Genomic DNA, 15977 nt, shown 5'->3' with positions numbered 1-15977 from the left:
CAGGGAGTTCTTTCCCCGGTCTCTCCACTTCAGTAATACTGACAGCAAAGGCTATACAACCCTGCTGTGGAGGCCTTCATAAGGGCTACTACCTGTTAATAGCAGCATCCCAGCTCTGTTCTCTCCATTCCAGCAGCAACTTCTGTCCCCACTTCCTTTCCCCAGTGGTCTCCAGACTGTGTCAAAGTTCTCAAGGAGGCTGAATCATAATCCCAGCCTATTTGGGAACAACTGTTCTCTCTGTCATGCCAATCATTCAGTATCACCCCATTATACAACGTTCATAAAAATTAAAAAATTAATGACTAATTTATTTTATTAAATATTAATTAAACGCACACCTCCATACTAATGCTCTTTATTTTATATATATATAATCTGAGAGCTGAAAACAATGAAGCTCTTGGAAATCTGCTTCTGGTATTCATAGCCATAAAGTTCACCTTTATCCATTCAGGCACAAGCAGCAGGGGATTTAAGGTACAAAACCATCCTCCACCCTTTCAATTGTATCCTCACTTTATACCCAGCCTATTTCAGAAGACAAAAGAAAGGAAATTTGTATCAGTTATGAATTTCTACTGTGGGGTTTTATTCAGTTAATGTTTCTGTTCTCTTTTAAAAAGAAAACTATTCTGTGGAAGTCAGGGAGGAAAGATTGTAGAAGACAGGGAGGATGGAAGACACCAGGAGAACATGGCCTACAGAGTCAGCTAAGCAGGGTTCACAGGGGCTCACTGAAGGGACAAGCACGGGGCCTGTAGGGGTCTGCAGCAGGTCTTCTGCATATATGTTGTGGCTTTTAGCTTTGCGTTTTTGTGAAACTCCAAACAATGGGAGTGGGTGACTCTCTGATTCTTTTGCCTACTCTTGGGACTCTTTTCATCCTCCTGGGTTTCCCTGTGCAAATTGGATCGGAGGGCTTTTGCCTTGTCTTAATGTATCTTCTTTTTTATGTGTTTCCTGTTGCTTCTTGGAGGCCTGCTCTTTTCTGAAGGGAAAATGAGAGTGGATCTAGGGGAAAGGATCTATGGGGAAGAAATAGGGGGAATGGAAGGAGAGAAAATTGTGGTTGGGATGTAATGTATGAGATGAAAATCTATTTTCAATAAAAAAAGGAAAAAACCTATATTTAAATATATATTTAAAGCATGTATTTTACTCTTTTAACTTCTAGTATTATTCTTTAGAAAAAATATAAAAATTAAGATCAGCATTCTGATGAAATTATTCTAGCAACAATTTGCATATACACACAAAAGTCCAGAGAATGAAAAACAGTCTAAGAAAAGGAGCACAATATCTTGTACAATCCACATTAAACAAGGTGCACACATACACCAAGTTAAGGAATATAGTGAGATTTATTCAATACACATGTTTTATATAAGCAAGTTTGTCACAAATTTTATGTTATGTGGGTCGATATGAAAATTTACAGTACATTCAGACTAGATGGAAAATACATTAGACAAAAACATCCTAGAGATGTTTAAGTTGTTACAATGTTGACACTGTTTTCAGATCTCTCCTAATATTTTACAGGAAATATGGTGAAAATTTTAATTAAAAATAAACACATTTTATAAGTGTGATTTTTACTGCTAATTCCATCTCACCAAAAAAATATAATTTCCTACAAATTCTAAAATGTATTAAATTAATAGGTTTCGGTCTATACATACCAAGAAAAATGTTCCAACTCACTAAGACAGAATTAAGCATATATCTGACTAAGTAAATCCCAAAATAGACAGTGGATTTTGTTGGGGTATAAACAGTGTGTCCTTCCTTGGGTGCAATTTGAAAGTAACACCTTTTAATAACCTATTTCAGTATCATGGCTGCAATTTAAGGACAGAGCATCACAACAAAATTACCTAAAACACACACACACATGCATGCACACACACACACACACACACACACACACACACACACACACACACACACACACGCTACCATGGGTTACCATGGTTACTACCAGATCAAACACCCCAGGAATACATAGCTGCTATGTCTTTCAATGAGCATAAAATCAACACCCTTGATGAATTCTGAACCTTCATTTTCCTTCATTTAGGGGTGTTTTTGGTTGGCCTTGGTCTTTCTCATCATTCTTCGTTTTTGCATCTACAAAAAGAAAAGATTTCTCAATCGTATGCAAAATATATTGAAATACATTATATGCTTCCAATGAAAGTTGTTTCCCACTTTGCCTACTCATGTAGTTTCCATCCTGACTAGATCATGTTCAACACAGATATGAATCTGCATAGAGAGGAAATATTTGAGTCCTTCATAGGTCTTCCTCCTAGTCAACTTTCTTCGTCTATAGTTACTACATGCCAGGATGACTCTTAAGATGCCATTATACTCTCAATCAACAGCAGTGTTTCTCAACCTATGGGTCTGCATATCAGCTATTTACATTACAATTCATAACAACAGCAAAATTACACTCACAGAGTAGCAATAAAATAATTTTATGGTTGGGGTGGTCACCACAACATGAAGCCTCTACTAAGAGTTCACACTGCATTAAAGATGGTTATGAACCACTGATCTACAGGCTGGCAAACTAAAGCAGAATCAGATTAAATGACTTGTGGAAAATCACAATGGAAGATGTGCTTCCCAAGAAGGGTTACAGAATTTGTCAGCACTTATTGGAAGGTGAAAATGTAGTGACTGTACTGATAAGTTGTGAAGAAATAGAAGAATCATAAGCAAATACAACCCTTTATGACTGCAGGACCCTGTTCATTGCCATGGACACGATTGCTGTTGGTCCTAGCAATGTTCTTACTTCCAAAGTCTAAGGCCCTCATGGCTCCAGCTCCTGTGAGATTCAGATTCATCAAAAGCTGACAATTCCAGCCACAATTCCTTACTCTTTATTTGGCCAGCCTTCCCCTTTTTCTTGAGTCTTCATTTTAAATCACTATCATCTTTAAACACTTTCCCCCCTACAGGATCTCACTATGTAGATCAGAGGAGCCTCTAACTCACTGAGATTTATCTGCCTCTGCCTTCCCAGTGATGGGATTAAATATATGAAGCTCAGTTGCAATACCCTTTTTTCTCTTTCATCCTTTGAAATGTTCCATATTTGGTTGTCTTCATTTAAAATGAAATTATTTAAGTGTCAACCATTCCCTCAAACTTTCTCCTAACAAAATCATCTATAGCATCTTTGAAGAGAAGTCTAGCAGTTAGGACTTTTCATTTGTCAGTTATCTGCGAACCCACCTTGGCTATATAATGAGTTTCCAGCCAGCTTGGACTATAATGTGAGACCTCTATTTAAAAAAAATAAAAATTACTAAGCTAAGAACATGAAGCATTTCTTAGGTAACATCCAGTTAGTGATATGAGAATGACAATAAACAAAATATGTAGAGTGTATCATTTTTAAAAAGTGAAAGGGGTTTGTGAGGTTATTAAGTTAGGAGTAGAAAATAGAAATGGTTAATCTGTCTCCAGATTTTAGTAAAAGTCTGAAAAGGGAGGATAGTGTGCAGTTTGTATCACATGGAGAAAGGAATTTAAATAAGACAACAGTAAAGCCCAGGGCAGCGATGTGTGAGATGTGCGAGAGGGACAACAGAAAGAAAAGAAAAAGCATGAGATGAAGCACCAGGGCCATGAGTAACGGGTAGAAAAATGGCAGATGTGTGGGCCAGTTCTGAAAGTGTAGCTAAGAGCATTCACTAAAGGCTGAGAGGCAGAATGTGAAAATCAGAGGGAAATAGGGATGAGCCAACATTTCTGGTTTCAGCAACTGGAGCTGTGGAATAACTACTCACAGAGATTGTGAAAACATAGGAAGAATGGGGTTTAGAAGGAAAATCCAAAGATTGCTTTTATGCCCACTAAATTTGATAATACAGTTCTGTACCTAAGCAGTGATGTCATCCAGGTAGTTCATTCTATGAGAGCAAAATTCAGGGACCTCCAGCCTGTCATCCATGTCATTAGTTAATGACAATTAGTCTTCACTATTGACTTAGGTGGATCTAGAATTATCCAGGAGATACCTCTGAACATATATGTGAGAGTAGCTCAGAGAGGCTGAACTCAATGAGGATTATCCTGCAGATAGGCAGCATCCCTTCACAGGCTCGCAGACTGAATAAAAAAGTGAAGTGGAAAAAGTCAGCCGAGCACCAACATTCATTTCTCCCTGACTCCTGACTCCAAAGACAACAGGAACTGGCTTCTCATCATCCTTCCTGTCTTCCTGCTATGTTCCACTGTACATCCTTTCAAACAGTGAGCTAAAGGACATCCTTCCTCCTTCATTTGATTGCCTAAGGTCATAGCAACATGAAACTTTAGAATACTGCTACCGAGAACACAGCTGCTGTGATAAACCTGGTTATGTGCTTCATAGGCCTTTACAAACAGCTTTGAGGAGGAAGAGTTTTAAGCTACCAGCTAGGAAAAAATGCCCTAGAAGTAACCAGCCAATATCTGATTTACTGAAGGCCCACTCTATGACATGGATGCCACAGTGACATGGAACCGGAGACTAGATAACGCAGGGACATACAATAAAACCAAATACCACTGTTATTAAAAAATGTTATACAGGGTTGACATGGGTCTGCACGAGAGCTGAAGGGAAATGTAGACTCGTGCCCCTACCCTTAGGCCAGAAGCAACTGACAAAGGATAGCCACTCTGAGGGAGTCTTACAGGGGAAATTAAGTTCTCAAGGCAAGGCTGCATTCCCAGTAGGGGATTGACGCTGAGAAATGAACTCAAAGGTATCTTTGAAGGTTCCTTGTCCCATAATATTGTGTCAGGGCTTTTTTTTTCAATCTTATTATTTTTTTTTATTTTGGTTTTACGAGTCAATCTTATTTTTTAAACATTATTTTATACATACATATTTTTTCCTGCTCTCGTTTACCCTACGGGTCCTTTGCATGTACATTATGGCTTCCAGTTTAGTGTTATGATGAGATCTCTAAGGGCATGAATGAGAGGGTTTATGCTTCTTTGTCTGTTTCTTGTGCCTTTTCTTGGGCTCTTTTCCTGTTTCCTTATTTTGTCCTATTTAGCATGTCAGCTTTGGTTTCATCTTATTTATTATTATCCCTTAGAAACCTGTTAGTTTCTAATGAAAGACAGAGAGGGAGTGGATCCAGATAAGAGGGGAGGAACCTGGAGAAGTAGAGGGAGAAAGGTGTAATGCGGATTTATTATGTGAGAGAAAAAAATCTATTTTCAACAAAAACATTCCTTTCTTACTACGATTTTGTCAGTTATGCCAACAAGAAGAGTAACTCATGCGAGTTATTCAGTAACTCATAAATCTTGGTATCAGTATGATATAAACGATCCAAGGAAATCAGATAGCATTAGAAGCAAAGAAGCATTGACCCAGTTGTCCAAAAACTGTGCTTTGTGCTTTCCATTCTGTTAAGTGATTAAGGAGGAGAGCAGAAAGAAACCCAGAGTGAAAAAGTCAATGAGGAAAAATGAAAACCATGAGAGCAAGTTGTCCAGGGAACCAAGGGAGGAAAACTGTTTAAGGGAAGTCATAATAATCATTCCTGCTAAGCTCCCTGAAAGATTATGCTGCAAAGGGGCTAAGAATTGACCACAAACTATAGTCAAGACAATGGCCCAAACATAAGTGTGATAGGATGACATCTTATTGGTGCTAGAGGAAGAATGGAGAAAAGAAAAATAGTAGTTAAAAAAGCAGCACATTCCCATGGTACTTTTCTATGAAACAAAGACAGAAGTAAGATCAGCTATAAGAAGGCTAGGGTCAGGAATGCATCTGGGTCATGGTCACAACCGTAGGCCTTTCCTGAAGGTTCCTGGGAAGAACTTCAGAAAGTATGTTTGGTGGAAATGAGTAGTCGTGAAGTTGTGTAGCATTATGAGATCCAAGGCACTAAGTTAGTCCTGCAACCGTTTTGTCATCACTAGTTCTGAAGCAACTACACCGCAAAATAGCGTTCTGGGAAAAGCTATTAGAACTGGTGATGATTTCATTTAGACAACATTGGCTTCTTCTGTAAGTCAAAGAGGCAAATTATTCTGCAAATTATGTTCTTAGTGATGGTTGGTCCAATGAGATAGTGGTATGAAGGCTTCTTAATTATCCTTCTCAAAATCCAACTAGAAACTCCTAAGAGACAAGAGAAACAGGATAGCACCTATTGAGAACTACCGATGAGACTATGAATAGTGTCCACCCCATCTGAGGAGTTATTGCAATGGATGGCTGCTGGGATGGCAAAGTCTGTTTTCCTCAGGGTTGTATCCCATACTCCAGCAGATATCCTTCACCCATGCACATAAAGGTAGCACTAGGAGGATCCAGTGAATTTTTGTTTGTGTTTCTGTCTTTGATTTTTAAAAGCACAAGAAGTTGTGAGAATGAAGTGTGGGAGAGAGAGGGGAAGAGTTGAAGAGGAAGGAATATGGGTATATTTAATCAAAATATATGCATGTATGAAATTCTCACACTTTAGAATATCTTCAGTTTAAATATATATATGTGTATGCATATATATATATATATGCATGTAGATATAAAACAAAACACACACACACATACATATATGTATGTGCATATAGTGGAATACATTAAATTCACGACACTCTTCATGACAATATGTTGAGAAAGCTGGTGCTAAGTTTAATGGTCTTAGAGCAAGACACTGTCATGTCCTTGTTTTGCACATAAGCTGTTAGGACTTAACTATGAGTAACTTTTGCAACACAACAGTGGCCTCTTTGGAGTCCTTCTCCTTCTTACAGTCAGTCTTTACAAACAATCTGCTCATGTGGTTTACCAGAAATGGAACTGGCTCAGGGTTTGGAGATTTAGTTTAGCACTTGCCTAGCAAGTGTAAACTCCTAGGTTCTAGGCTTCAAGAAAAAGAAAAAAAAGGAACATGCCATCTATAAGAGAATGTTTTCTCCTTTATAGCATAAAACGTATTTTGAAATGACATGTTCAACTAACTATTTAAAGTGTATACATGTAATAGAGATCCCTAACGGGATACAGAGGAAAACAAAAGCTTTACTCATCTCTCAAAATTGCCCTCACTTCAGTTAATCTCTCTGTGTAGATGCTATCACATTGAGCTCAGTTATCACCCATTTTCCTTCATTTCTACAATATACAAATTCATTAGGAAGTTCTTCTGATTCTCGACATCACCCTTACCTACCCACCTTTCTCCATTCTTCCTACCCACTTGAAGCCATCATGTTTCACTTGCCATGGCTTAGTCAAGTTTTGTTTTCCTCCTTCTTTAAGGAGATGTTTGTCTTGGGTTAATTAAGATATAATACTACTCTGGGTCTAATCTTATGACAAATACGATGCTTATAGTAAAATACATTTGTACTGAGAAAAACTGGATGGGGGAATAGGCTAGGGATGCAGCTCAGTAGAAAAGTACCTGCTTAGCATATGTTAGGCCCCAAATTCAACCCACACTTTCACAAGTTTCATAAAAGAATATATAAAAATAGATAAATTAGTAAGGACCTTGTAGGGAACCAGAACACTGGGCTGCCCTACAAACCATAATCCTGCTGACTGAACATGTCTCTTGCAGGGAAGCAAGAAGCAGTGGTTAAAGACTTGTTACACTGTAGTAGTTCATTTGGCACACAGGGCTTCTGTAACTCCATTGACCTTGTCTCCCTGCAGTCCCCTGGTGAAGGGGAGACACACAGACATGACCCCAGGTCTGCCTTACCACCCTCATCAAGGGTCCCATGCAAGAAGACCGTGGGCTTCCCCCAGCTTCCTCTGAGTTTCTGTAACTGTACACCTTAGAATACTCTGGGATTTCATGTTTCCTTGTGAGTCCAAAGGCTTAATTTACCCTAAAAAAGATCTTTCTAATGTGAGTTTTACATCCATAATCTAACATTAATGCTTCCGTACCACCCATTTCCATTTCATAGTTAAAGGAAAAAGCACTTTAAACATAAATCAGATGCCAACCCATCACTAGACATCTTCTCATGGGGAATGAAAATCCTTCTCCCCACCCGCATTTCTAATGTTTCACAAGATCTGGCCTTGGTATCTGTGCCCAAAGTTATCTTGAAGAACTTGTTCTCTCACTCACCCTCAACCAACAGTGGCCAGTTTTTATTTTTAGACCACATCAGCAGTTTATTCTGTATTCCTTATTCTGCCTTCTCCTTTATCCCATCTCCTTATAGCTGGATTATTATGGAATGGACAGAGGAGTTGTTGAATTTTTATTTAAAGTATTTTAAAAATTGTGGGTTTTCTTGAGAACTTCATTCATTCACACTGCCTCTGACAACTTAATTAATGTGCACTGCAATTGAGAACTTCATTCATGCACACTGCATCTGAGAACTTGATCTATGCACACTGACTCTGAGAACTTGATCTATGCACCCTGACTCTGAGAACTTCATCTATGCACACTGCATCTATATGTCACTCCTTTCTCCAAGCTCCTTCCTTCCCCACACAAATTCATAACCTTTTTTTGACTTAGTGTCACATGTATATACACACATACAGACACTTACATATAATCATACACGTATGCACACTTGTGTGTATAACCTACTGAATCTATTTGGCTTTTTGTGAGTGTGCGCATGTGTTCGGGGCTGACCACTAGGGATTGGGAACACTAAGTGGGAATTCCTCTCTGGAGGGAACCAATTCTCTCTCAGTGGGCACTGTCCTCCCAAAGCTCAACCTAATGAAATTAGGTAGAAGAACTTCTTCCCCTCTGCCTTGGTGTATAAACTGATGTTGTCGTTGTGCTGGTTTTGTTTGAGAAAATCTTACACTGTAGCTAGCACAGGCTATCCTGGAACCTACTTTTGTTATAGCATATTTGAGCCTGTTTCTAGTTAGAGTATGACTCACTCCTAAGCTATTCATTTAATCCTCCTGGCTGAAGTACATTTATGACCCTTAGTACACATATTTAATTCCAAGCAATGAAGGTAAAGTTACTTCATAAAGAAAGCAAGCACCCACATTTGAATGTGATGTCTAATTGAGGAGCAGACAAAGTGATGAATCAGAGAAAGATTTGACAGAATAGGATATGCCCAACTCTCAGGAGAAGAGGAAGGAAAAGGAAGCAACTTAAGGGAGAGACAGACAGTACAGGAGGAAGGGAGTACAGAGCAGGAATACAGTAGAGTTCCTGGAGAGCAGTACAGTAGAGTTGAGAGGGAGAGTAGAGCAGCACAGAGAGGGAAAAGGAGGCTATTTTTACCAGGAGAGTTTTATAGAGACAAATTGAAGAAAGAACAAGCTGGACACAGGTAAAGACAGAATGAGCAAGAGAATGAGAAGGATTGAGAAGGCTAAAAAAGACTGCTAGAGTTAGTTTCAGTCTAAACAGCAATTCTGGAGAAACCAAGAGAAGCCAGACTAGGAGAGAAGTTTGAGCCAGAACAGCTGAGTTGAACCAGCCAGAGCTCAAAAAAGAACTAGAAAGGGTAAGCTTATTCAGCAGTAAGTCTCAGAGGCTGAAAACAATCTAGATAAGATTGTACAGAGGCTAGAAACTTCCAGGACTAGGCCTAGGTTAGCAGACTGAGACAGGAAGCATCCCAGATGACAATTATACAGAAGAATAAAAAACATGTTACACTGTGTATTCCAGGGTAGCAACCATCTAATAGCAATCCTCCTGCCTCTGCCTCACAAGTTATTCTGATTTCAGTGATGGCTGCTCTGATTTCTATTGTACTGTAGTCACTGATGAACTCTCTACAAAGCACCCATTCCAGTTTTCTGATAAAGCATAGCATTGTTAGACTATATATTTATTCATTAAAAATCTAGCACTCTTGTTGGACTATAAAAATCTGTGACAGTAGGAGTTTACATCTGCTCTACTCATCACTGGAGTTCTTAGCACTTAGCAGTCATGAAATTGAATGGTAGGCAACATAGCAATGATAGAAGTAAGAAAGGATACCTTGTGACTGGGATCACCTCCCATTGCCTCTTGTAATGTTAGAAGATACAGAGGGCACTAGCTTCTGTATTAGGTTCTCAAACTACAAGTGGCAGATTGAGACAGGTAATGAACTAGTTATGAGCCGCAGTACTCAGATCCCATGCAAGGATTAATATTCATGACCACCTAATTAATTTTGTACTGGAGGTGGAACCTAGAATCCTATCATGTGATCATGCACATCCAATAGACAGAGCACCAATTTTTATGTTCACCCTTAGGACATGAAATTGCCTAGTTTCAGAAAGGCATAGACATCCACTTAAACCTGAGAGCTTTTGGTCAAGAAGAAGAGAGATCAGCTATAACTAGTTAAAAGGCTGCTCCAGAGAAAAAGATGGAAAAAGAGAGACAAAGCGAGGGTTTTATTTCCGGGGATTGGGAGTTTTACCTTCTTTCACGGCCAACGCTTCCAGTTTCAGTGGAAGATCAGAGGATCCACTTGTAGCCAGTGAACTCTGGATGTCGGGTAAGGCATTGCGGCGGCCTGCCCTGGCTGAGGACGCAAAGCTGGTGATCACAGATTCCACATCAGTCATCTCTGATGAATCTGTCCTCATCACAGAATCTATAGATAGAATGTACACATTAAAAAAAATGTGCTGTTCAGAAGTAAAGGGTCACCTCAAAGACATCAAAACCGCTACAGGCTTGGAGAGCTGATCTCGGGTGGCACAAAAGCAGTGTCTGCGCCTTGGCTCTAAGATGCCCACGTGAGCATTTGCTGAATAGGGCAGGAAGTACTTCTGTGAACCAGATTGCTATAAATAACCCCGGATCCCAAAGCAACACTTGAACGCTTGAGGGTGTAGTAGGCCTGAACATTTTTTGTTCTGCTTTTTCTATGAAAGAATCAGCCAACCCGGAGCTTGGCAACCAATGAAGACAGACTGGAGTGGTCACTCCCAGAGTATTTGTTTGTGGTACTTATTTGAGCTGAAACCAAATCACTGTAATTGTGGGGAATGAACAAAGCACGTTTCCTTACTCTTTAGAAAGAAATCCTATTTTATGTCTGAGGCTTTCCCCTCCACAGTTGTGACGTCATTTGTGCTGATTCAGATAGGTTTCAGTATGCTCAGGTTTATGCTAGGCACAGTTTTGCTTGCCTTTGAGTGGACACAGTTCATTGCTAGTCATAGGAATGACTCACAGTCATCCTTAGTGATGCTTCTCCAACAACTCTTCAGAAACCATTCGTTGTATAGGAGGTAGCAGTTATTATATATCCTGAAAAAAATCTAAACTCACCGTCTTTCAACTATGATTTTTTTTTCCAAGTCTTCCTAAAAATTGATTTTGAGCTGTAACTCAGGAGTTGTGATGGCAGAAGGAATTTGCTGAGTAGGTAGCAAGGTCAGGTGCTAGCAAGGCCTTGCTATGTGTCTATGTGTGTGTGTATGTATGTGTGTGTGTGTGTGTGTTCAGGGTTGGGTTTTTTTTTTTTTACTTTTTATTGGTTCTTTATGAATTTCACATCATGTACCCCAGTCCCACTCATCTGCCCCTCCCTTCATACTCACCCTCCACCCTTGCACCCTTCCCCTCTAACAGAGGGAAAAAAAAAACATCTTGTAGAAGCTCTACTGTGTCACAGTGTGTCCCACAGTATACCCTTTTGTCCATACTACTTTGCTTGCAAATGTTCACTGGAACTACCTCTCATAGGTGGTGAGGGACATCTCTCCCTCATCCATGCACCACAAGAAGACAAGAAGCAGGACCAGCTCTCCTGTCTTCACCCCCTTGGGACTGATCACCTATAATCCCCATGTCCGGCACCAGCTCTACTGTGATGCCCTGATGAGGTGCAGAGCCCACTCTCCCAAGTGCTGCAGCAGGTGAGGAGCAGGGCCCACTCTGCTCTTCTTTTCTCATGACTCCAGGGCCAGTTCTCCCACCAGTCACTAGTCATAAGGGGCAAAGACTTAGGGTCGGGGCGAGTATCTCTTTCTAGCCCATGTTGCCTCAAGGCAGAAAAGTTATTGGTCCAGCTCTCCCTGACTCACACCATTGGTGTCAGCTCTCCTACATTCATACGCTTGGGGCCAGCTCACTGGCACCCCCGTCACCAGGGTCAACTCTACTGTGCAGCTCAGGTGAGGAACAAGACCCACTCTCCCTAGTGTAGTTGTGGGGAACAGGAACATCTCTCATACTCCCTTGCCTTCAGGGCTAACTCTCCCATGGATGCCCAGGAAAAGGATGGGACCAGTTCTGCACCATCCTCAGATATGTGCCTGGGTTCAATCCCAGACCAGGAAAGTTCACCTGGCCTTTGGTGGCAACAGACACCCCCCCCCCCCTGCAGGGCTTTTTTCCTCAGAGGGAAAGCACAGGTTTAAATTTTCTGACAAATTACCTCAGAACACAAAATGTGCCCAGTGTCCACCAAAGAATGGGTTTGATCCTCTTTGCTGTTTATGACATAGCAAACTCTGGCCTGAGGAAACCAAGCCAGCCTTCTCATAGTAGTTGAAGGAAAGCTTTTCATAGACAATCAATTTCCACTAAGAAAATGCTAATAAAAACTGAGAGTATGCACACATGCTGATCTGGAATTAGGAACACAGCTCCTGCCCACTGCATGTAATAATTCCTGTGGTGCCCCACATGTTCTCAGGAGCTTTGTGGTCATCTGAAAGTGCCCTAAAAGAGGCCTTCTCTTACTGTGCTAGCTAGTCTCCTTTTGTGAGCATCATACGAGGTTGCAGACAATCTGGAATTAGACTTTCAGCTGTTTGGTACTTGCTAAGTGTCTGGGCATTGATGGTTCAGAGAAGTATAATGAACACTGGACTATTAATTAGTTCAAAAGAATCCACCTGAGTTACAAGGTGACAGTGGGCAATTCATTTAAATTTATAAGTCACAGTTTCTCTTCTACAAATCAGCTATGGCAATCACCCTGTCTGATTCACAGCATTATCTAGACAGATAGTGGGTAAACTTCTCTCTGTTCCTGTGATAAGTTCACTGACAAGTGATATTTGCATCATTTGTCACCTTTCCCTATTGTTGACCTGACCTTCCTCCTATGTTGCCTCATTGTTATCAGAAGAAGGACCTCCTTGCTAGACTTCTCTTGAACTTCCTAACAGAGACACCAGCATTTCTTCAATAACATCTATAGATATTTTGTGTCTATCACCTCATTAAACTTTGCTATAATTCTATAAGGCAATGAGATATGATCTAGATTTTATGGATGTAGCCATCAAGAATGAGAGATTCCATGACTGATTTAAAGCTGCATAACCACTAATCTAACGTTGTATAGAATCACAGTCCAGTTCACACCAAAATCAAAACGGCATGGATTATTAAGAATTATAAAATCCTGTTGATATATGCAGCTAGCTGCACATATGCCTCCTTTCGTTACTGTTCTTCATTGATTTTTAACAGGGAAATTTCCCTGTTTAAAATTCTCCCTCTGTCTTGCACTGTGTGTGTGTGTGTGTGTGTGTGTGTGTGTGTGTGTGTGTGTGTGTGTGTATGTGTAAGAGAGAAAGTATGAGACAGACACAGATATTATCTGATATCTAATATTTGGTAGTTTGTAAGAACCCTTACCCACGAGGAATTGGTTTCAGTTGAGGTTTCTTATCTATAGCTTGTGAAGGAGTGGGTGATACCATCTTGAAAGCAGAATTGATCCTCAGGCCCCAACTCTATCCCCAGTCAGTTAACATTGCCTCAGACATGATGGCCATGGTCAAATGCTTATCTACACAAATCTCAACTTGAATATTAAAAGAGAGTTTCTAAAAGATGGATACAGCCATCAATGTGGAAGCAGAATTCTCAGCCCTTTTTAAGGTTTGGGTTTTGCTATGTTTTGTAATGCTAAATACAAGCCTCCAAGGCCTGGTTGCCTCAGTAACAAGAGAATCCACATGTAGATCTGCAGAGCATCCCAGTGATGCTATGTAACCTTGACCACCAGGTTATGACTGATTGGTGAATAAAGATACCTACAGCCTATAGCTGGGAAGGAAAAAGATAGGCAGGGTTTTTGGTCCCTAGGTTTGGGGTTGAAGGAGACCTCAGGAGAGTGTATTTGGGGTTGGGGAGGAAAGTTGGAGAGAAAAGACATCATGGGGTAGGTGAGTTATGAAAACATGTCCATGAGGGCTGGCCAATTGAAGTTAAGAGCTTCCCAGATGGAACATGGCAATGCTCTTGATGGAGCAACAAATTCTAATAGTTTAGAGGGTAGATATCCGCCCAACTCTGGTGCTATAAAGGCTTTTTATAAATATAAAGATTGTGTGCCATTCATATGGGAACTGAATGATCAAAGGTACCGTAGAAGCTTCCGTTTGACATTAAATCATTACTACAGCGGGCCCTGAGTTAATGTCTTTGCTGTGTGGGAAGTTGCTCCCGTTACCTTTACAATTATTATACTGTGCTGCAATTTCCTCAACAAAAACATTACAAAACTATCTAAAAGTGTGTCAGCTACATTCAGTAACGAGGATCTTACTGAGTAATTAATCAGAGCTGGAAGTCCAGAGAGAGAGCCAGTAATCTGGCCGCCTTCCTCTTGAGGCTTTGTTCTGCTGTTTCTCAGTTTTTTGCATCCAGCTCCTCTCAGATCCTGGGGCTCATGCTGACCAAGATACCCACTACTGACAGACCAGCGAGCTCACCATCTCAGCCCTCATAATGGTGGGAAGGTGGGGGATTCTATGGTGAAAAGCTCTCTATCTTTCTGACCCAACATCTGGTGGCTTACTGAGAGGTTGCAGGGCCCTTGGTTCTGGCTTTAGCATTGAGCTTTGCATTCTCTGGCAACAGGCTCCCTGCAGCATTGGACATAATTGAAAAGTCCATCATGAAAATGTGAATAAATTGGGTGCATCATCCTATTAATTTAATACTGCTAGGTTAAGGAGAAAATGTCAACTCTACAGACAGAAACATGTCCATAATCTGTTTCTGAAATGTAAAAGTGATATTGGTATTGTAGGAACAAAAAGAAAATAAATAACGAGTCACTTCGATGTTATGCAAAGGAAAAAAGGCCTACTTGGGATCTGCAGACAGAACATGGACCATATCAACCAGCTTTCAGTTCCTTTGATACATTTTAATGTTTAAAAACTGAACATATATTTCTTTAATAATATAGAAAGATTGAAGCCAGACAAACTGAGTCAGCAGACAGTTCTAGCACAGAAAGGTCCTAGCATTACTATTTTGAGCATATAAAGAGCAAATCACGAAGCAAATGTTTCTCCCTTCCCTAAATAGCCATTTTATTTCTCTGTTTTTCTGGGCAGTAGTGCTTTTTATATTTTGTAAGGAGTGGTAAACATAGAAAGACAACTTCTCCCTTTTAATGCTTTGTGATATTTAAAAAACATAGTTCATAGGAAGATGAGGGAAGTAATACAACCCAGGGAAACCAGACTGAGATAAGCTTCAAGGCATTTTAAATTTTGCAAGCTTAAAAAATTAATTACATGACTGTTTGCTAACCAAGGTAGCTGACTCACCAGCAAAGCCACCTCTTCATCATTTTCAGAATTAACAGAGGATTCTAGCTGAGTTCTGCTTTATCAACTGTGCTGCTTCTAAGAGCTGGAACCATTTGAACTTTAGAAGATTCTACTGAAGCCACATATTCCCAATGAGGTAATGCCATTTGTATTGCCCTGAACATACTTAATCTTACTTGAAAATATAGCTTTTAACAAAAGACCATAATGCAGTCATATATGCATGCACTCCAGCTGCTTTGCAGTCTCTAAAATATGGAGGGTAAAGTATAAGCACAAATGAAGAAAGTAAGATGTTCAAGCTAAACAGAGTACTAGATTTATACATACATATATACATACATACATACATACATACATACATACATAATGTATGCATGAACATGTACACATAACTGTACACATGCATAGTACAAAAATCCCAGTAGACTTAGGAGAATGCTAGAAA

At 40.1% G+C, this 15977-nt stretch overlaps 1 protein-coding gene across 3 annotated transcripts in view; it reads right to left on the bottom strand.

The window, feature by feature from the left end:
- Positions 1-1345: 1345 nt before the first annotated feature.
- Pkib (cAMP-dependent protein kinase inhibitor beta) overlaps positions 1346-15977 on the bottom strand; it is a 97997-nt gene continuing 83365 nt past the window's right edge. For all 3 annotated transcript variants that reach the window (XM_021174711.2, XM_021174714.2, XM_021174710.3), the window contains 2 exons: positions 10411-10587; positions 1346-2133 (listed from right to left, as the gene is read on the bottom strand). In XM_021174711.2, the coding sequence (XP_021030370.1) occupies positions 2066-2133; positions 10411-10587 (245 nt within the window). In that variant the 3' untranslated portion in view covers positions 1346-2065. The remainder of the gene's footprint in view (positions 2134-10410; positions 10588-15977) is intronic.

The sequence above is a fragment of the Mus caroli genome, unplaced genomic scaffold (assembly GCF_978045245.1).
Source record: "Mus caroli unplaced genomic scaffold, Mus_caroli_1 scaffold_9, whole genome shotgun sequence".
Classification (NCBI taxonomy): Eukaryota; Metazoa; Chordata; class Mammalia; order Rodentia; family Muridae; genus Mus; species Mus caroli.
This window is presented reverse-complemented; position numbering and strand designations above follow the sequence as displayed.